Raw genomic sequence first — 22953 nt, forward strand, 5'->3', positions numbered from 1 at the left:
AAGCAAGGTCTGTATTTACATCTCATCACACTGCTTTTTTGCAAGCAACTTTTTTTTTCATCACACTGGCCTGATTTACCTTATTTCATTTGAATGCTGTGTATTTCACAGATTCAGAAAAATTCTTGAATGCAAGAAAGTGCAAAAGGTCATCTAATTAATTCACTTGCTCCAGGACCAAACCAGCTATACGTCAGTAATTCAGATGTTTGTCTTTATTCTTCACACGCACTGCTCCTGACAGAGACTCTTCAATTCCACTGGACAATCTATTTCAATGTTTGGTAAGTTTTATTGTTAAGAATTTTTTACTAATATCCAACCTGAAATCTTTCTGCAGCTAGTGATATATAACTCCTCTTCCATCCTCCACATATATGCAAAAATAAATTATTCCGTTATTATTTGAAGCAGCCTTCTTGCACATTTGACAACTGTCATAAATTTTCTAAAATAAAAGACTCATTCTTTTATATATCCTTGCAGGTCATGCTTTTTGCATACCCTCATCAGTTTTCTTCAGGACTGACAGCCCCTTTTCCTTATGTGCAGAACTAGAGAAAATACTCTCATCTGAAGAATTTGATGCACAGGGAAAAATATTACTTCAGATGTTTAATAATGTACACCTACTGTTGTGGTGTTTTCCTTGTTAGTCTGATACTGCTCAGCCACGTTCACTTTGTCTTTCACTCTCTGAGACATACCACAGAGCCGTACCTAATGAACTGCTCCCTACTCTGCATTTTTGCTGCTGATTATGTGAGTCATGTATAAAGACCTACACTTAGTCCTCTCCAAACTTTTTTGTAATTAATTTCTAACATAACAGAAGTATACTAAATCTAACCACGTCTTCCAACATGATTTCAGCTTTTCTGATGGACCACTTTCTGTAGCTGTTCTGTCATATGCTCTCTCTCATCATCCATCTGATTACAAAAATACTGACTAACCTGAACATCCAACACACTGCAAAACTCTGCACAATACTTCATTTAATTTTAGCACTGAATCTTTCACAATTGATTTTTTAACTCAATGCACAATATAGGTTAATAATGGATAATATTTGCCTAGCTTGCTTCTAAAAACACCACAAGACAGCAGAAGTTGTACTGAAGTTAAAGTATACATTATCTGCTGCAACTTCCTTTTTCTGCAATATTTTTCTGACAAAAAGAAGGAAAAGAAGTTGTGCTTGTCAAATCAATACTAGTGTTATTCATATTCCCGTGCCAGTAACATTTACATATTGTTTGTTCGCACAGTTTTCCCAAATTATTTCTGGAAACATATTAATCTGACTGGCCTGTATTTCCCTGTCCCCTCTTCTTCTACATCGGCACCTTATTTGCTTTTTTCCCATCCTTAACACTCCTGGAATGTTCCCCCAAATCTCTTAGGTCTCAGGTCCCCCAAATCACTAACTGGTCTGGAACTGTATCAATAAACTTTAAGGAAGAATAGAAGCAGAACCAAAACTGAAAAAGTCAAGCCCTGTGGGACACCATCTGTACTAATACTGAAAATCCAGATCAAGTGAACTTTTGTCTTTTTGTTCTCAGGAAACTTGGTATTTGAAAACACAGAAACTCCCTGCATTTTGTCTTACTCATCTTCTTTTGTTATCAGCTGAGACCTTTCTTTCAGTATCATGCTACCCGTAAGTTATATAGAATATTTTTAGAGAACACTTAAAAAAAGGTATTATATCTCTTGAACCTCAATGACATGTTTACTGACCATTTTCCCTTTTGCTGAGTAGCAGACACACTTTTTTTTAAGCTCCTACAGTATATAAGGAATAAGGTGTACGTAAACCTAGTTGTTTTCATCCTCTGCTAGAAGCTACTAAAGTCTCTACAACTTTGACATGTAACAAAGCTTTAGCAACATTCATCTTCAGTAAACAATAGATATGAGAAGCCCTAATCTTAAAGAATTACATTCTATCTACAGTCTTCCATTTTGAATTTCTGCTTTTAATCACTCAATCAATTAACCACAGCTTTGCTTCCATAAAATGAAGCTCTGTTCCTAAGACATTTAATGGTTGAAAAATGGATGAAAAGCCTTGAAAAACACTCAGAATATTTGTGACTCCCCTGTAAGATATAAATTATCTTGTCCACAGAACAAGACTGCTGAACTTTATGCAAAGATCACCACATCAATTATTTGCAGCTATAAATTAACTATTGTAACAATAAAACAAAACCTGTAATTTAGTGAAATTAGGTCAAAATATATATACATAAAAAATATTAGGATAAATAATATTAGTCAACTTACTGTCCATGCTTTCTTCCTTCTTCTTCAACTCTTTGTATTTCCAATTTTCTTCTCCTACAAGAGATATAACATTGATTTAATATTATATTGTCTCCGGCCCAGATTCCTTCAGGAAGGCAAACCATCTGTTTCAAAAATAAAATTTCTACATGCCTAGTAACTACAGGATTCACCCTATTTCATGTAATGCAGTCATATTAAAAAGAAAATAGCTTTAAAAAATCAGCCTCAATGCAATTTTTACAACCTTTTGGTGTTATAATTTCTGATAGACAGGAGTGGGATAAATACTTGCCTTGGACAAAGGAAGTTCACAGATTTTTTCTGAAGTTATGTGAATTTCAGTAATAGAGAACAAAGGCTGCTATGTATTTGGGCACCATGATTACATAAAACTTTCTGCAGCCCTTAATATATGCTTAATATATGAGCCAATTCAACCACACTTCCACCTATTAGAATGGACTGTCATAAGGACACACAGCTTGCAAGAAACTCATAATCTCAGGGAAATAAACATGAGAACTGTACAAGCAATGGTCTAGGAAAATGAAATGCACAGAAAGCTTTTTAGAATTAGTTTTGAAAGAACATTTCCATACACCTTCAATATAGTGGTACTAGAAGTAAGGAAAAGCATACATCTTCATCCTATTTTTAATTTCAACTACTGCTTATAAATAACTTATAATTTATATGTATTAGTAAAGTAGGACACCTGACATACTTGTCACAGGAACATGAGACAATAACTAGAAATAATTTAAAGTTTCAAACATCTAAATTTTTTATTGCATCTGTTTTATTTTTAACATAATTTTTAAATTTTAAAGGATACAAAGTAAAAGAATCAAATAGGTACAGATAAAACTGTGCAAGCAAATTTCTCTAGGACTTTTTATTTGTGCACCCCCATGCTTTCCTTTTATCTAGCACATACAAGCAATAAGAACACCTGAGGGGCCCTAAGGGATTTTGATTCTGCTTCAGCTTCCTTGCAGCTATGACTTTGTTCCTTGCCGAACTCTCTCTTTCATTTTGCAATGCAAGGCTCCCTTAGTTAATAACTTAGCCTGTTCTACTCTTAAAAATTCTAGTAATGGTGAGCCATGAAACCGAGTTACATGATCTGTCAAGCACTTACAGAAAAAACTATTTGAGGACCACAACTTTGAGTAAGTAACTTTCAGTAAGTTTTCTTTAAAATACACCATTAATACACAAATATCTTAACCTCTCCTTCAATGTATGAAGGCTTAAGTCTGTTGCATTATGAGGTAATGCTAACTTTGACTAATCATTAAAGTTAACTGCTAGTATATAGACCATGTAATAAGTGGGTGAATTATTTACTTATTTAGGTTTTTTTTCCAGACAAAACCTAGAAACAGTTATTTCAATGTGGTCTGTTTAGTCCTTTTCCTGCTCAGAAACATTTCTAAATATTTATCCTAAAATACTAAAAAATTCTCAGTTAATTTTTTTTTTTTTTACGGACTATTTCACCTGATATTTACACAAAAAACTTTAAAGCTGAATTTTGGGAATGCTATGTAAAAATGTATAAATACTGATACAGAAGCAAAGTCACTGGGGAGGGAGAGTGCATAGGAATTTCAAGAATACACCAAGATGCTGACTTAGAGCAGAAGTATGAATGGTCCTCTGTGATTCTCTCTCCATTCCCTAGAGAAGGCAGCATTAAGAGTTTACACTTATGTGTCTTAAAGCTATTCTTCAGAAATATCTTTATTCCTTCTGTGTTACACAAAGAGGTATAATTCCCTCTGCATTATACCACAAAGTAACTTGATTCTGAATATTCTGACTGGTACTGATATGCTGACAGAGAGCATGTGCTTTCTCCTACATATGCTTCAAACTCTCTTCTTTAACAGACTTCTTTTTCTAAAACAGTGAAAGACACAGTCCAGCAACAAATGATTGTGTGTGTACACTGAACTATAAAATGTGAAAAGCAACTCACTTCTTACCTTCTGTATTTCTCCAAAGTTAAAATAAAAAATAATTGCAAGCCAAACAAAAAGGAAAAATCAAAGAACAATAAAGTTTGCAATGATATTATCTGGAAACACAAAGCTAATAAAGCAGTCTTAATAAATTATTTGGGAAAAAATGAAATATATCTGTAGAAATATGAAATATTCTGCCATACAAGAGATGATAAACAGATGCAAGTAGAAATATGAAATATTTTGTCATGCAAAAGATGATAATATCTGAAACATTTGTTTAGAGGCAGATTTTTAGGTATTTATTCACCTGGAAGAAACTTACAGCTAGATTTTACACTGATCACACAAGAACAGGCACAAAGTAAGAAGGGCATCAATTCCTTAATCCCAGAGAAGTTAAGTAATTTACTATAGAGACTTCCAGAATGCAGGCATATATTTATGTCATTCCTATCTGAACAAGATCTCTTATAACCAAAAGAAGGTTTTCCATTGCATGAATCTTCATTTTATGGAGAAACTTTTACAGCTATCAAGAGTCCATGCTCAAACTAAACTTACTTCCCCCAAAGCCATAGCTTCCAGTGCTAGGACAAATTCCAAATTAACCTAGCCTAAGCACTAGCATCAGGTATTCAGCAACACCACTAAAGGTGGGTACTCCCCATTTATTATGACTGAAAAGGCTGTACCTGTAGGCACAGGACTTCTCATGGTGATAAGTACTGGATGTTTGCATAAGCCTAAAATTTTTAAGCAACTCATAGGCATAACAGCTTGTTATAGGGCAAACAGACATAGCTCTGCATAGCTCTGCATAGTCTCCTACAACTCTAATCACATTACCTCGATTGTTCTCCAGATCCATATCAAGTCGTTGAATGACCTTTTTAAAATAATCTGTTTTTTCTTTTACTTCTGCCAATCTAGATAATAAATAATGAAAGTCAACTTTAAAACTGTGTTGCAAAATAGTTACTTTATTTTAGACAAAACTGCAGAGAGAAGTCAAGAATAAAAATAGAAAATATAAATTTACCAAAACAAAAGAATATCAGGATGATTCTTGTTAATATGAAAGATATAAGTAAATCATCCGTCACTTTATTCCTCTGTTAATTAAATATAAGTTCTGTAAATCCTTTTCATTAAAAAACATTATTTGTTGAGTCATCAGTAATTCTTAACTTACTCAACTAGTCCCTCTGCTGGTTGTTATTCAGCTTTGGAGAGGTACTACATAATTGTTAAAGTTCAAAAACTGTATTCCTTAAACTGTTTTCAGTAAAATCCAGTAAGAAATTTCCAAATAAAACACTCTGCTATATAATCAAGGTGTGAAATAAACTATATTTAACACATTTCTACATAATTATTTGTTACTGTTATCTGTTAAAAATTCTGTAAAGAAAGTTATAATCCAATTAAAATACATTAAAATTTAACCAATAATTATAGTTGGAAATATTGCTTAAAAGAAATTATTTCTCTGAGATTTTATGCATTATCTCAATTTTTTAGCTTTCAAGAAAGAGAAATCAAAAGGCTCCAAACCAGAAGATATTGTACTGTTTTATCTACCCCTCAATACCTTACTATTTATTATAAAATTTACTTAACTTTCTGGCTAGTCTTCGGAAATGCCCAGTGCCTAAGAATCAAGAAGCAATGCCCTTCTACTCTTTAAAATGGAACTTCTGTAAATCTTAGGTTTTAAGAACACATAAACAAACTTAAAAATGTGACTGCAATGTAATGCAGGTTCAATTTCATAGCTGTCCCAGAGGAGTAGCTCTTACAAATCAATATCTTCTTCAGCCTTAAACAAGTTTTAAGTTAGTGCTATTACCAATTCATATTCTCAAGGTGTGTTCATAAGGGATCGAAGTATCTTACTATGCAGATCTAAATGTCCTAACACTATAAAACTTGTTTACCCAAAACAGAAGAACATACTCTTTTCTCTGTAGAAGGTTAAGACTAGTACAGGTTGTGGTGATGTTCTAAAAGTCTGTAGAAATAGACTTGTGAAGGAACAGAACTATGTGTCTTTAGGGTGTACATGCAATTTATAACAACAGTATAATGGTGTTACTCACTGTCTTTCCATGCTTGCAATTTTTTGACTATCGTCTTTAACCTATAAAAAAGTTCAACAACTTTAACATATGAAATTAAATCTGCAAATGAAAAAAGGAAAATTAAAAAAAAAAATCTGAATTCAAAATACAGGCAATAGAAACTTAGCACTTGAAGCCACAGATTTGTGACATAGGCCAACAAGAAGTACTATGATTTAAGCATTATGTCTTTCAAATATTTAAAAATCATGCTTTAAAAAAATCAAAACACACTTAACATTGGTAATTCATATCAATAATCTATAAAGTATAAACAGCTAGTTCCAGTGTAGGCCATTGTAAACTCATACAATTACTCCTGGACTAGTATACCTGATCAGTACCCCACAAGGATACTCTCTGGAGTTAGGTTATAAGTGCTGTTCAACTAGTTCAGCTTTTCCAACCAATATATCTCATTAATAGGAGCAAGTAAACCAGCTGGAAACCTCACCGTGCCAATTTTGTTTTGTTAAAATGATAGAAGAGTATGAGTTAGAAGGGACTTTAAGATCATCTGTCTCCAGCTCACCCTTCCCCATACTCCCCAGTCCTGTCACGGGCAGGGATGCCATCCACTCAATCAGGTTGCTCAGTGCCTCTATCAAACCCGGCCTTGAACACTTCCAGGGATGGGACATTGTGGTGGTTTATAAAGATTTCTTTCTAAAATTTTTTTTAATTTATTTTTTTAAGAAAGGTGTGGGGCAGAGGAGAAGTGTTCTGTAAGTTCTATTCTAAATTTTATTATTTTTTCTTATAGTTTCTAGTAATAAAGGTTTTCTTTGTACCATTTAAAGTTAAGCCTGTTTTGCCTTCCTTCTAATTCTCTCTCACAGCAAAAAATAAGTAAATAATCCTAGTAAGTACACTGGCAATTTAGCTAACGCTAAAACCCTCAGCATCAATTAGTACATTAGCCAAGAAATTTGAGATTAACAAACCAAAACCACTACAGACATCCACATGTTCCAGTGCCTCACCACCTTCACAGTAAAGAATTTCTTCCAAATATCTAGTCTTTATCTCCTGTCTTTTCATTTTAAAACAGTTTCCCCCACCCTAGCATTTTCTGTGTAAAAAAGTCACTCGCCCTGTTTTTTATAAGCCCTTTTTAGGTATTGGACTTTGCTATAGGTCTCTCCAGAGGTTTCTCTTCTTAAGGATAAACAGCTCCAATTTTCTCATCCTGTCTTCATGGAAGAGGTGCTCCAGCCCTGGGATTATCTTCACAGCCCACCACTGAATCCACTACAACAGGTTTCCAGGTTTTGGCTAAACCTGAAATATCCCAACCTTCCAATTAATTTATTATTTTTAATGTCAGATTATTTGCGCTGCCTAGAGCATAAATAAAGGCAAAGTTCATACTTAAGTGTTTTCAAGTATTATCACCCCTAATGATACTGACTTGGAGAATCTTTTACATAACAACATTTTCTATTCTTGCCTGCTTTAGTAATCTCTCTCTCTCCTCCTGTGGAGACTCCATGTTCTTATCCTCAGCAATCATTCGATCTCGACGTTCCTTGAGCTCATGGACCTCCTCATACAACTGCACAGCTCTCTGCTTCATCCCAGAGTGTGCTATTTCCTGTTGCGAAAAACAAACACCTACTAGCTATTTTCAGATGGGAAGAGAGCACTGTGGTAATCATGCTTTAGTTAAGTAACACTTACCTATACTATATACCTATATATATATATATATAAAATATATATATTACATTACTATATACCTATATATATATATATATAACCTATATATATATATAGATATATTACCTATATATATATATATATAACCTATATATATATATATATATATATATTACCTACATATATATATATTAGCTTATTTCTTACAAAAAGTACAGAGATAGTAAACAGCAGTACTTTTATAAAGTATTTTATAAAAAGTAAAATTTATAAACCATATTGCCAATATTGCAATTCTGGAACAGAATATGCCATCAGTTACTTCTTGATTTACAAGCTCCTCCTTGGGCTAATTTACTAGCAGATTTATTACTTCACAGTTTCTAGAGGATTTCAAACCATATGCAACATTCAAAAAGGACTGAAAAATATCTAGCAGTATTTGAAAATTACACTTTCTGACTGTATGCTTCAGCTCATAAGTCCTTTTATTCATAAAAGACCCAATATGAAAATGTTCTCCTCAAAGAAACATTTTTACCCAAAAGTGATTAGAAATTATTACTGGAAACCAGAGAGGCAGATTTGCCTTTCCATATCAGAAGTATGATCCTACAGTATCTGAAAATTTAAAGAAAAGATATTATAGGTATTTTTTCCTACTGTATTATTCTTTACAATAGCGTTCAGGGAAGGTTAGTACAGAGACCACTTGTCATTACGTACAGCTCTTAGACTATCTTCCTTTACATTCAGTGCATCCAATTCCTGCTGTTGAACAACCAATTCCTAAAGAGGAAGCAAAATGCAAAATTCAGATAAAAATTACTACCTGATTATCTACTTTTTTGCTCTAAACCTTAGTATGTATCAAATGCTCTAAATCCTCCCATTGCTGCTTGTAAAAATTTGAAAGGCAAGAGTCTGTCCAGCTCCTTCACGTAACTCAGATGCCTTTTCCATTTCTCTTATCATTATTATTTGCAGGAGGGCTACTACCAAAAAACTGTTTGCCCTTTTTCTACTACTTTTTTCTTAAAAGCAGTACTGTGCGTGGAACTTATTATCAGTACTTCAGAAGTTTAGAGTCAAATTTTAAAATCTGAACCAGCCATGACAGTTTCTTCATAGTCCAGGAAGATACAGGTAAGCCTGACTATTGAGTCAGCTGATTCTAAGACAGATGGGAAACACTGAACTCATCTCTCTACAGACTATACACAGAAACTTTTAAGATTGTATGGCTTGAATGAGATCGTCTCAGAGAGCTAAAAACATTATTCCTGTTGTTAAAATTAGGATTAGTGAAATAACAAACATTTCATAAAGCCCAGCTCACTCTCTCTGATACATTCAGACATACAGTAATAATAGAAAAAGCTAGTCAGATGCACTATTGTACACAAGAAGAAAACTTTCTACTCAAGTGAAATACAAAAATTCTTTCTGACTGCTTTTTACGTATGATGAAACATCTAAGTATCGTGTGGCTTTTAAAAACTGCATGTCAAACCCTAAATTTACACAGAAAATAGTAAACATTATTTCTTCCTGAAGTATGAAATATAAGAAGGCAAAGTATTTGGTCTGAGTCAATTGCTCTATTTTCAGATATTTCTAAAATTGATTAAAATATCAGCAAGCTTTTTTTATCGTATTACTCTGTAATAAATTTTATCTAAATAAAATTTAGATACTTAAATTTAAGATTAAATTTTACTTAATTTTTATCTAAACCAAATGAAACCAGTATAAGAAATAATTTAGGCAAGCATAATGAAACAAGCCAACCTGGGAGAGCTTTTCATTAGCAGCTTTCATCTCCATATATTTAGCTTGATTTTCCTGTGACATATCTTTCAATATGTCATCTGCCAAAACCTTTTCACGCTCGATATCTTCTTCTATAGCTTGATTTAACTTCTCTGTGCTGTAAAAACATAATGCTTTTGTAACTTTTACAAAAAATACAATGGTTAATATATATTGCAAGCACTAATTTCAAACTCCAGTATTCCTCTAGCCTCACTGAAGTGCTCAATGTAACACAAAAACCTACATTCTATAAAAACGAGTTACCAACTTGTACCTAATATTCTTGGAGCTGAATTAGCTATACAAACATTCACAAAATGAGAGAATAGAAGAATTCACTGCCTTTACAATACCCACACAGTGTTTTCTAACACTCCCACACTGTGTATCTGCATTCATCTTAACACTGGCAAAAGTATGGTACTCCCTCTCAATCTGTGAATTTCTGGAGTAGCAACAGGCAGTTTGAAATAAGGAAACTGGTATGCAATTTCTGAATACACATTAAGAAAATATATTATAAAGATATCAGGACCTGACAGCACCAGATGATGATGATGAACAGATTACTCTTTGCAAAGAGTAGTTGATTACTTTAGAATGGAGAGTGATTTCAAACGTCTGAGCAGTGCAGTTGTTTAACTATGAAATAACTAAGAAATTAGGCATTTTTTACTTTCTTGATTGAGGACTTTAATCTTGTTAGGAAATTGATAGCTTGCAAATATAAACTTTACCATTCCAGCTATAGTGAGTTACAAGCAAACACCTTAGCAGATTTAAAGAACATGTAAAGAATTGTTCTCACTGTTTTTTGATAAGCCTAGTAATTTCTATGAAATTCCTGAAAGCTAGAGTCAACTCGAGAACATACTTAAAGAAAATTTAAAAATAAAAAAATCAACACTCCTGGGACCCTGAAGAGTGTATTGTAGTTCCCTTCATTGTTCATGAAAGATTTCTTAAACAGTTTGCTTGTTTCCAGAGTGATTTCTCCTGCAAAGAATGACAACATCAGCCAAATACCTTCCTTCAGGATTCGTCTTTTCTTTTTCATTAATCTTCCTTGAGTTGCAAGATAAAAGTTGTAAATTGTGAAACTGACACTACAGAATAAAAGACTGCAGAAAAAAACATTTCTTGTGCTCTCAAGTTTAAGAGATGATGCAAAACAATGGAACTACACAATGATAATTTCAGGGTAAGGAAATAATGAAAATATTGAAGAAGTGGAGCAGAGTTGGCATTGGAATGGACTTGTGAAGGTTGTCTGTCCAACCTGTGCACTACTGGAAGCACAGTCACCTAGAGCAGGATGTGTCAGTGTTTTTTTCAGGTTTACAGTATCTTGACGGATGGATACACCACAACCTGTTTAGGGAATGCTTTGATGTTTGTTCACTCTTACAAATGGAAGAGTTTATCCTGATATTTAAACGGATTTTCCTGTTCTCCAATATGTGATCATTGTCTTTCATCCTGCCCTTAGGCATCACTGAGAGCAGTTCCATGTTCTTAACCTCTGGCCATCAGGTATTTACTTTGATAAAATACCCACTAAGCCTCTCTTCTGGAGATGAAACAATGCCAGTTCCCTAAGCCTTTCCAACAGTTTTCATCACTTACAATGAATTCTCAAAAGGGTATCAAAAATGTAACCACTTCCAACTAGCTTCCAACAAAGATCTATAATCTTCAGGAAACTGAGGATATTACTGAGAAATTCTGGCAGGTTAGCTGACCATGCCACAAAAATGCCTTGGATCTGATGATAATGAAACAAATCAAAGTTTTGATCTCCCACTTAGTATGGCAAATTTGGAGTGCACTGGGACTGCATAAGAAATACTGGATGATTGTAATATGACATTAAATTTAATACCTTCTTGAGACTAATTTATTCAGATCCAGTCCAAATATGAGGCCCTCACTGCAAGTTTATAAGTGGTTAATTATGTTACATGTGGTAGTTGAAAAAGGAGCTAATTTTTAAGCTACAAGAGTAGTTTGATCCAAGACCTTTTGAGAGGCATGGAGCTAGGAGCTATTAGGGAGCTTTCGTGTTACTTCTTTACTGAATGCTCCTCATGTCTCAGTGTAGGCCTATGAATGCTGTTGCAAGGTCTCAGCAGTGACAGCTTCTCTCAGATCAAGCCCAAGTGTAGACATGGAAGAAAGAAAATAGAGAAAGAAAAATTCAATAAAATTGAATATTCAAAAAAAAATTCAATAAAATCAGCTAAGGATGCTGATTTTCAGAAGAAAGCTCTACTATAAATGTAATTCTCCTGGAGACACTGCAATACAGATTAGAGGGAGCTTGTATTCAAACACAAACACAGTGCTTCTCCTGGAGATCATTGGCACCTTCAAAAGAGTGAGAATACTATTTACTAGATGTATAGCAATACCACCCTTGAGGGCAATGACGTCTGCAAGCTCTATGGGATTTTTCTCATCAATGCCCGAGATTTAAAGTGTACAAGGCAGGATAAGGAAAGAAACCTATTTTTCCAGCCCCCTCTTTTTAAAGTGTGTGTGGACACATTAGAGTATCCTTTTTACATGAGGCAATTCTCTTTTTCTTATATCATATGGACTCCTGGCTAAATACTTCAACATGATCCAGCATGTTCCTTGAGACTAGAAATGTCTGACTTAATGTGATGAATCTTCTGTGGCAGAAACCTTCTGAGGAGAGGCTGCAACTTAGTAATTTTTCAAGAGACAATTTAAAAATCAGCAATGGCTGCCACAGAAACACAATCCATTACCACAAGTAATTTGAAAACTATGGATGAAGCTGAATCAGGGATGAGGTTTGGAAAAACTGTAGAATGTTTTGAGATATTATGCAAAACAAATAACAACAAAGACGTAGTGAAGTAAAACAATTTATACAGCCACATATTGGAGAGGAATGCAGAAGGAAAGGAGATGCATTGTTCTGTAGTTTGGTGGTATGCATTGGACAGAATGAGCACCAATAGAAGTAAAAAATTACAGGACACAGCACTTATATATCAACATAATCCCTTTTTTTCAGTCTACACATAGACATTCACGCCAGAGCAAAGCAAGTATGATTTGTTTTTAGAACTTCTTCCTGAAATACAGCCCTTATTACAAACATCCTTACAGTGCATGTAATTCTTTGTAAATAAGGAGCTTTATGTATCACCCTGCAGCTCCTCTGACAATGATGTTTCTGAAATACAAGCATTAACACAGAGTTAGCAAGTTACTAGGAAGCTTTACTTTGGTATGCAAATATCCTGACATTTTCTTCATTCGATGAATGATCAAATTAAAAATGCAAGTCTTTTTTAGTCTCCAGTATTTCTTTAATTGATTATAACTCAACTTGCTCGTAAATCACCTCTGGCATTTAAACTCACTGCTTCCTCTATGATCTGGAACTTGACACTTCAGCACATTACAATTAGACTCTCCTATTGGCTGCCGATCTAATTAAATCCAAGATGATTATAAGAAGTTGCTCAACTTAGTCAATCTTTTGCTAAGGATTTTCTAGGTTTATTATTTTTTTACACTGCCTGGTTATTCATCAGGTACAAAGGTTGAAGAAAAATAAAGTGCTGCTTCACCATATTATTTCTTGTCAGTGCACTGAAAAATCTACACATGTGTACATATGATACCTCTAAGAAGCAACAGAAAGGTAAGACACTTGGCATGTCTAATTTAAAATGCAGGCAAAGATTTATTACTGTAACTTTGTTGCTTGACTGGAAGTAAACATCTCAAAGTACATTAAAATTTCAGGAATTAGTATGAACCTTGGACATGCTGAGTTGTTAAGTAAATTCTACTCCATTAGAAGGCTGGGGAGCAGACTCTGAAAACCAGAGTGGTTATATAAATCAAATTACCTCCCCAGAAAAACAAAAATCATTACATTATTTTTAAATGATATAATTTTCAAAGTTCTCAAATGGAAATTTTTAAGAAAACACTTCTAATTACAAGGAAATATCAAAGTACTACCAATGTATTGCCAGGCTGTCTTTTTCCAAAGTAGTTAGTTTAAATAACAGCTCACGAAATCTAGTTCTAGTAACATGCTAAACTGCAACTAAAATTGCAGGTGCTTTCATGTTCTTTTATTGATTTTATAGGTTCACACACACAAAATACAGGCAGTCACATTTGTAATGTTTCCAGCAGAAACTAAGTAAAAGCTAGGAGTTATGTTTTGGACTTAGACATATGCACAGCTTAAATTTTCAATTTGCTTGTTATTAACTTTCAGATTAACATTAAAACCAATATTTAATATATTTTTCCATTCTATTTAAGACAGCTCTTGTCTTGTAATCTGAAAACTACAATAATGCTATTAATCTATATTTATAAATTGCCAGGTTAAGACCTGCTCTGTTTCTGAACATCTAGGAAGCTGTATAGTTAAAGTACAAATATGCTGCAAGATCCAGATGTTAAAATGGCCATTTTGGGAGTTCTCAAAGTGCACCATGTCTTCCACTAACAATACATAAACTGGCTAAAAAAAATATGCAGGTCACAAGTATGACCACTGACAAGTGCAAAACCTAATGCAGAACACAATCCCAGCTGCTGCTGCTGATAGCACCCCTCGCCTTGCCACGGATAATGGCTAAATGGCAAAAGGTTTATGAACTCTTTTTGTATTCAGTGTAAGTTCTGGCAGAAGCAGAAATACACAATGGATCAGAGCACTGTAAGTGGCATTTATCTTCCTCTTCTTTCCAAGAAGTTATGCAATCTCCAGGCTCATTCAGTCAGGTGAATGAGGTCAATCCTCTGACAAATGCAGATATATAGAAGTTATCAAATAGACTTGACCAGTTTGTTCTATGACCTTATTTACTTCCTTATGATCAGCAAAGGCCTCCTGGCATTCATTTTAAGGACTGATGGAGATTTTCTAAATCTGACAGGCTGCCTATATTAAGCATTGTTTGTGCAATTAAATTTCCTGAAGTAATTCCCCCCACTATTCTCTGTTAAATTCAGTGAATGCTCTGTACAGCTCTCTTGAAACAAGTATCTTACACTTTACCTTTTAGGTTTCTATTACTTTGGAAGATAGAAATCTGGAAAGGAGATATTAAGATTAACTTGACACCCTATCTTTTCAGATGCTTAAGAAAAACTGGAAAAATAAAGGTTCATTACCTTTTACATAACATTGTCATTCAAGTGTGGCATAAACAGGGACTAGCTTAACACCTCACAGACATGGTATAACATTTCTGCTCAAAATGAACAGACACTGCAAATAGTCTCTGATTCAAAGGCAATGACTGAGACACCCTTTCTTTGAGAGGCGCTGTCACAGTAAGTACCATTTGTAGGACCTTTCCTAACTTTCATAAAGTAAGGCTTGAATCTGTACAAAAACTACACCACTAGACATTAAACCATGTTTACTTAGCTCCAAAGACTGCTTTGTAAGAGACAAGTCGAGCTTTATGTCATATTATAGGCTATATTATGGACAATAAAGAGAATAAAAGATTGATCTTCTAATTAAAAATTCACAAAACTGCTTAGTAACTTACATAAGAATATAAAAGAAATCTGACTGGACAGATCAACAATTGTCTAGTAGAGTACTCTGCCTCTGTCAGAGGAACAAGTGAAATTGTATAGGCAGAACATGCAAACGTCAATGCTTTTTGCCTTTTACTACAATCATAGTCTTCCAGGACCCATAATTGCTTTAACAGTGATATTAATGAGTACAGCCCTGCCTATTTGTTTTATACATGTATGATACTTTTCTCTATTGTCTAACCAATCCCTTTTCTATTTGCTGATATAGTCGGCACACTGGATTTTAGGTTTGGCTCAATCAAGTGAAAGCTGAATTAATTAATTCTGATAACTCCTTTTTTTTCACCTAATTTTACATTGCAAAATTTATTAAACTATCACTAAAATAATTGTATCTACTAATTTGTAAAACTATCACTACAGAAGACACCAGTAATTCTGGTCTTGATATGCAAAAGTGTTGTTTTTTACTAGGTTCCAAACATGAAACTCTACTGGCTTATGATCTCGGCTGGAACACTGTTTTTGAATACAGTCACTGCTGACTGCAACATAACTTCCCAAACTGTAAGTTTTACATTGATCTGAACTACCCCTATTTTTGAAAGACACACTTGAAGCAGAAGGCATTTTAGAAACTGTTTCATAAACATAAAGGTTCTGAAGAAAGATATACAAAAGTGTGGGAATCCTTAAAATCAGAGGGTTTTGGGAAAGCTGCAAAAAGCAGACCTCTAAAATGGCAGAACTGCAATTAGAGCTAAGTGGCAGCCTTAAGATTTGTCAGCAGGAAAGTTGTATGAGCTGTAGAAAGCAAGGACAAATAGAACAATGGTCTGTGTATTAAAGCTTGGCTAGAATAACTCCCTGAGCCGCAGGAAAGTTTATCTAGCAAAATATTAGGAAGGTCTAAGCTTAATATTGGAGCTTCATGCATTGTATTTTAAGGCTTACAAGCAGGTATTGTATTTTAAATAAGTAAGCAAAGTTCAACCAAAAGTACGTGTACTCATGGTGGTTGGATAGAACTACTGTGAACATGCTTTTGCTTTTTGTGATTGGCCAAAAAACTTTCAAAGCACGTTGTAACATCACATTCTGTGGCTGCTTCTGCTGAGGATGTGAGCTGCTGACATCTTCTGGTTGCCCCAACTGTGTAATGAGACCGACGCTTGAAAGAAAATAAAACAGCTCGAGATGTGTTCTGTAGCAGCCCCGCCCCATTTACGATTCTGTGCATAAACCCATTGCCAGCACTAAAAATGCAAGTAATAAGTGATTTTCTGTGTAATGAACAATCAGTTGATGGTAGTTATTGTAAGTGGGTGAATAACACTGAAACATACTTGAGATGATTTTGTTATCTCAAATTCTTCAAGACAGCAGGAATGCCTCTTTACATATAAAAATAAATGTACTCTTTTCAGGAAACAAAAATATTTCAAGGTACAGAAAGCAAAGACTCAAACCAGAAAAGACTGTAAATATGCTAAATTTTAACACAGAAAACCAAAATTAAGTTAAGTGGTACAGCAAATATACATATAATAAATGTTTTGTTGAAGGTTGACTCCAAGGATGTTATTTTAAATTAAGAGAAAGTAATGTTTTTTAAAAAATACATTCTAGAAGTCATATTTTAATTGATTTAATTGAATTAATTGAATTAATTTGTATTGCAGCCTTGAATAACCTTCCTCTCTGACACCTTCTTTCCAGATTATATAGGAAAGTAATTATTTTTTAAACAATAAATAATTAATTTCAAATATTAATTCCAAAATGTTATGCCAAATAATGTAATTGGTTACATTTCGGATGACCATCACATAAAGACCCTAAGTGCATCTAAGCACAGAGCTCAACACTAAGTGTTCTGGAACATCAAGTCTCTAGACACTAGGAGAACTCATTCCACTGTAGCACCAGACCGTGAGTCAATTAAGAAAGATATAAATAAAGCTTAAAAGAGCAATATAACTTTTCTTTTAAAGAGACAGTATTAAAAAATAGAAGATAGTTTTCTCTTGCCTTTAACAGTCCTCACTGAGACACCTTCATTAGTAGACTTTTGTACAGTATTTAATTGTTGTTATTGTCTTTTTTACAACAGATTGCTTGTGAGGAGTCTGGAAAGAACATCTTTAATATCTCTCTCAAACTTTTTCAAAATATTACTAAATTAAGCCTCAAAAACAATAAAATCACTTTAGAAGATCATGACAAAGAGATTCTTGGACATTTTATCAACCTCACTGAACTTCATCTGAATGAAAACAACATTACTGTACTGAACAATAACAGCTTCTACAATATGAAAAATCTCGTAACTCTGGATATTAGCAACAACTGTATTAGCACAGTTCATAAAGCAGCATTTGCAGGATTGAATCAACTCTCAGTGTTGAATCTGTCCTATAACACGATTGCTCAGCTGGATTCAGACACATTTGCTTCTTTAGAAAGTCTGACAGTTTTAGATCTACAGTATAATTTCCTGAAATATTTTCATATAAAATCATCTTTTAAACCAATTAAAATTGTTTTAGCTGGAAACCCATTGATCTGCTGTGACCTCCTTGACTTACAGATATGGCTAACTGCCTCCAATGTGACATTGGGTAAGTTTTGCTATAAGCAGCATTTCATATTTTTTTATATCAAATAACTTTAATGTTAATTTTTTTCTGATGAGGATAAAATCTACCATCAATTTACCAATATTATGCAGTAATGCTATCCATGCGATTTTTTTTAGATTAGAGTGCCAAAAAATACCAGTATCTCATAACCTTATTACTGCTCATATTCACAGAAAATGAAAGCAACACTACATGTACATTGCCAAACAAGGATAAAATCTCCATCAACATGGCAGCTATTCAAACAGCTGACTGCAAAATTGAAAAGACTTCTTTAGAAAACACTGCAACTTCCACTCCTGCTGTTAATCTTAGAAGTAGTGCCTTAATAACAGCTCTGACTCCAAACAACATCACTGGAAACAACGGCACTCGTGCAGGTAATACACAAGTATTTCACTTTACTGCTTATGAGCTGTTCAATTTGCTGTACCATGACTTTATACTGCTTTGCATTCCTAGTACACTCTGACTCTTCCATAAAAGCCAGGGCTACAGAACAAGCATATTTCCACGCTCTTGTAGACAGTTACACACATTACAGTGAATGTTAAGGTCTACTGAGGAAGTGTTCAAAACAGATAAACCCCACAATTCTCAAATGACACTAAAAAATTATGATGAAATTTCAAAGCCCTAAAATTCAAATAATTGTCTAGATCTCTGCCTAACAGAACTAGGGAAGCAACTTTCCAAAAAAATTGTTTTTTCCAAAGTAAATGCTTTCTAGTAGATGTAGTTGTCTTCCTAAAATGTGATAGCATGAACCTAAAGATTTTCCTCTCGTCCTAACCAGTGTTCAGTATAAAGGGTGTAAATGTGCCCATTGCACATTCTTTGGAAATCTCAGTGATAGTCTCTCCTTTCTTCACCTTTCAATGTTAATCTTACATGTCAGTTAACTCTTCCATCCTGAAACTTTTTACTTCCTCCTTCTGCCTAAAGCAGGAAAATTATCTACAGATATACACACAAATTACAAGCTACCATTGTGGCATGTTTCTTTAGCTGTACCATTTTATAATTTATTTAGGGTACTGGCCAGCACACAAAATCAGATTCTAGATAGAGACTACTAACAACTACAGTTTATTGAAATTTTTATTATAAAAGAAACACAACTGAAAGGTCATGCCAAACAAAAGACATGGTATTTTATGGTTCAGGCATTATCACTGTATAAAAAGTAAAGCCTGGGAAACAGAATTTGAAGCCAAATACTAATTACTTTTACCAAAGGCTAATCCAGGAATTTAACTTTTGGAAGAAAAAAATCTTTCATATGTATTTATAATTTTTATCTTTTCTATGTCCCCAGATATACACTTCAATACAATTATGTTTTATAAAAACATTAGGTAGATTTATAGTGCTAAGAATATGAGATGCACATACATTATTAGTCTCCATGATGTTACTGACTCCCTAACAACACAGCAACAATATTCTACTAAAGCTCTGGAGACAGCAATCCCCCTACCAATGGTTACTTTGTGAGTTCTCAATTTAACAATGGAAAAAAAAAAAATCATACTTGAGTTCTTGCTAGTACTCCTTATGAAGATTACTCTTCTTTTTTTCCTGTTTTTTAAGAGTTACCACTTGTTGGCAAAAGCTGGACCTTCCTAGCGGGTGTCCTAGGGTTTGTCCTAAGCACCACACTCCTGATTTTTACTGCTGTAAAATGCCCGGCATGGTATCACTACTTGATCAGCTACCGTCACCGTCGTCTGAAAGAAAATGATTCAGAGATGTTTGAACAGGAGTTCTCAGCTGACATGAGTCCTTCTCCTTCAGTATCAGGTACAAGCAGTGAAGAACCCATTGTAATATTTGAGAAAGTTCATGCATGTGGAGACGAAGAAGATGGATTCATTGAGGATAAATACATAGATGTTTATGTAAATGAGGAGCGTTAATGTCTTAAATGACAGATGCTGAACTGACATTTCAAAATGTAGGACACTTCTATTTTATGCTTTGTTACATACAATACAGAATGAAATCATTCAGCCTATCTCCTCTCATCTTGCCAATTCCATAACAAGATTTTGCTGCATCAATCATAAAGTTAAAAACGGGGTCATATGCATGCATTATTAGCACAACAAATACTTCAAAACATGCAAAAAATACTCATAATCCACTTTTTATAAAAATGTATTTGGCTACTTGAATTGGTGGGCTTAGTGTATTTTGTTTAACATGAACAAAGTAGCAGGTGAAACAGGCATAATCATTAATGTTTCATTGCAAAGAGGTCTAGAAGAGAAAAATAATTTCTCTAAAATGTTGAAGCCATCCACAGCTAGACTGAGAGCTGGCTCCAAATCAATGGTGTAACAGCTCTGTAGTCTATTAGGCAAAACTAACACAATCAGAGAGTGGAGCATTTGGGTATATTTTTACCCAAATTAGCAGAGAAAGAAAGACCAACTGCTGTATTCCCAAAAATGTTTATGTACAGTGCAATGATGAATTAGCCTTACTGCACTGCTACCGAATCAAGTATTTTCTCTTCATATTTTCTTAACACTTAAAAATGCGTTCAGGGTAGAACAGACACATTTGTGAATTGCTGAAAACTACAGTATTAATGCAATGTGACATTATTAGCCAGCAAGCTGGTTGCTTTGGAGTGCTTATTGGTACATAAAATCTCATTGCTGAGATTGCTTTCACTGGCAACAAGCAGGATCATACAGCTTTCTCCTGCACCTCTCTTGTGCCAAAATTAAGTATCTCAAAAACTCACCCTCTGAGCCTATCACTACACAAGCCATTTTCACAGCTTACAAATTCTTATTGCAAGCACGTCACCAACCTCATCTTTCCCTCTACACAACCCTACTTTAGCAGTCAGACAAAGGTCTAGTTCCCACTCCCGCTTGCTTTCTTCACTCTGCTACTCCACGACAAAACTCCCAAAACTGACAGCAGGTTGCCGAAAGACAGGAATCTCCACAGCCAGCTAACTCTTCCTGGATGGCAAGGCCATTATCTTCAGAGGAGTAACTAGAGTTTAATACCAGGAACTCCAGCTGCAACCCGGCAGTAATGTATCATCTTGAAACTGTTCAGGTATCACTAGTGATATACATTGCACCATTAGGGTGCAATTCTCCCAAGCTGAGTCATGAGAAGTTGAGTTATTCAAAGATGAAAAACATACACTTAATGTACTTACGTTTGTCTTTCTGTGAAAATTTTATCTATACTCTGAGCGTCTCGGTCATTCTGAACCTTTAACTTAAAAAAAAACCACAAACAACTGAAATACAATCAAGTTTGTAATAAATCATGCAATCATATAGATTGGAAAACACCTCTTAACATGATTAAGTTCAACACTTAACACTGACAAGTCCATCATTAAACCACATCCCTAAATACAATATGTATACATCTTTCAAATACTTCCAAAGAAATTGATTCAGTTACTATTTCTGTGGGTTCTATTCCTAAAACACTTAGTAATGTACTGTTTAAAACTACACAGATAGGATGAAAAACATTCTTCTCTTTATGACACAAACATTGTATCTTTATTATTCAATGAAATTCAAGCAAAAAAAAGTTGCTTTGACCAAGAAACATTCAGGTCATTTTTCAACTTACCAAAACAACCTTTACTGAAAGTGATTTCTTTTCCTTATGGACAAACTGATCATAAGAAATAAAATATGCATGATGCCATTCATGCCTTAACATCTAGAGGATGTGTTAGAAAATAAATAAGGAAAGCAAAGGAAGAACAAAACTCTTTGATTTTTTTAATGGCTATGTCATAGATGTATTAAATATTTTTTACACTGGAGACATTTAAAAGGCTGAAGAAAAAAAGAGAACATAATGTCCAGAATACCAGGAAGCTTTACCAGGCAGTGGAATCTCTTTAAATTTGCCTCTCCTAAGACAAGTGTTCTGAGCTCCCAAAAAAGAAAAAAAATAACAAAGATATTTTAACACTCATAATTTGGATTGGGATAACACCCTTCTCAAATTTAAATCAAGGAAAACTATCACAGGGCTGTTAAAACAAGACTTCAGGCAATTGTCTTACTGCTAACATGTTGCCAACATTATGAATAATTTAACTGGAAAAAAATGGCTAAGTTTTAAGTCAGTGCTAATGCTTTTTTAGATATGTCACACATTCACAGCACCAAGAAAATAACATATCATTTCACTGTTAAAACACAGAAAATATCTCAATTCTTACCATATTGTAATCACGGATCACTTCTGCCATATCTGTACTGGTGTTAAGTATATCCACAACCTGAAACAAGACAGAATTCCAATCTGTTACTGCTCTCCTTTTCCTTAAAAAAACCAATCAAATGGTTCAAGAAAACACAGAAAATTTTGGTTATTGCAAATGGAAAAAACATGATTTGGGAATCTGAATAGGTCACGTGTCATTTTCAGGAATAATCATCATTATATGTCGCTGTTCTAAGCACTAACATATTACACAGCACTGATTTCTTAAATCTATATGCAGACGCTTCTCCTAACTTTATAGTACACTTTTTGTTTTCCTCTGTTTTCATTTCTTTCCTTTCCAACAACTGAATAAAGTCAGTATTAACCAGTATACTTTTACACAGAAATGCCAAGAAATTATTTGGAATAAAGCAAAAGCATTACAACGTAAGTAAGAGAATAAGTGGGAGCATTCAGTATCAAAGTTTGACAGCAGCATACCATGTTGAAGTCTGCTAGTTGACCTTGAAGATCTTTGATTTCACCAGCTAAAGCCTCCGCCCTAAATATGAAACAAAAAGTCAAACTTCAAATGGTAACATTTGCACATGTAAAAATAAAACAACGAAAAATTGAATTATTTACTGACTCCTGCCCAATACCCGAAAATAGTCC

The 22953-nt window shown here is 34.1% G+C and overlaps 2 protein-coding genes across 5 annotated transcripts in view; one reads left to right on the top strand and one right to left on the bottom strand.

The window, feature by feature from the left end:
- IFT74 (intraflagellar transport 74) overlaps window positions 1-22953 on the bottom strand; it is a 37470-nt gene that overhangs the window by 11595 nt on the left and 2922 nt on the right. For both annotated transcript variants that reach the window (XM_056514852.1, XM_056514853.1), the window contains exons 6-14: window positions 22780-22840; window positions 22292-22351; window positions 21257-21318; window positions 9842-9980; window positions 8777-8839; window positions 7842-7985; window positions 6371-6411; window positions 5118-5197; window positions 2296-2349 (exon numbers count right to left, since the gene is read on the bottom strand). In XM_056514852.1, coding sequence (XP_056370827.1) covers window positions 2296-2349; window positions 5118-5197; window positions 6371-6411; window positions 7842-7985; window positions 8777-8839; window positions 9842-9980; window positions 21257-21318; window positions 22292-22351; window positions 22780-22840 — 704 coding nt within the window. The remainder of the gene's footprint in view (window positions 1-2295; window positions 2350-5117; window positions 5198-6370; window positions 6412-7841; window positions 7986-8776; window positions 8840-9841; window positions 9981-21256; window positions 21319-22291; window positions 22352-22779; window positions 22841-22953) is intronic.
- LRRC19 (leucine rich repeat containing 19) lies at window positions 120-22915 on the top strand. Of its 3 annotated transcripts, XM_056514856.1 has the most exons (6): window positions 13468-13547; window positions 15010-15208; window positions 15902-15994; window positions 17541-18048; window positions 18243-18449; window positions 19663-22915. In XM_056514856.1, exons 3-6 carry the CDS (start codon window positions 15911-15913, stop codon window positions 19986-19988), a joined length of 1125 nt encoding a protein of 374 aa, XP_056370831.1. In that variant the 5' UTR covers window positions 13468-13547; window positions 15010-15208; window positions 15902-15910; the 3' UTR covers window positions 19989-22915. The 3 variants fall into 3 exon arrangements, with proteins under 3 accessions (XP_056370832.1, XP_056370830.1, XP_056370831.1); XM_056514857.1 differs by lacking the exons at window positions 13468-13547; window positions 15010-15208 and adding an exon at window positions 120-284; XM_056514855.1 differs by lacking the exon at window positions 15010-15208 and having other exon boundaries at window positions 13435-13547.

This window comes from Oenanthe melanoleuca, chromosome Z (genome assembly GCF_029582105.1).
Source record: "Oenanthe melanoleuca isolate GR-GAL-2019-014 chromosome Z, OMel1.0, whole genome shotgun sequence".
In the NCBI taxonomy this organism is placed as follows: Eukaryota; Metazoa; Chordata; class Aves; order Passeriformes; family Muscicapidae; genus Oenanthe; species Oenanthe melanoleuca.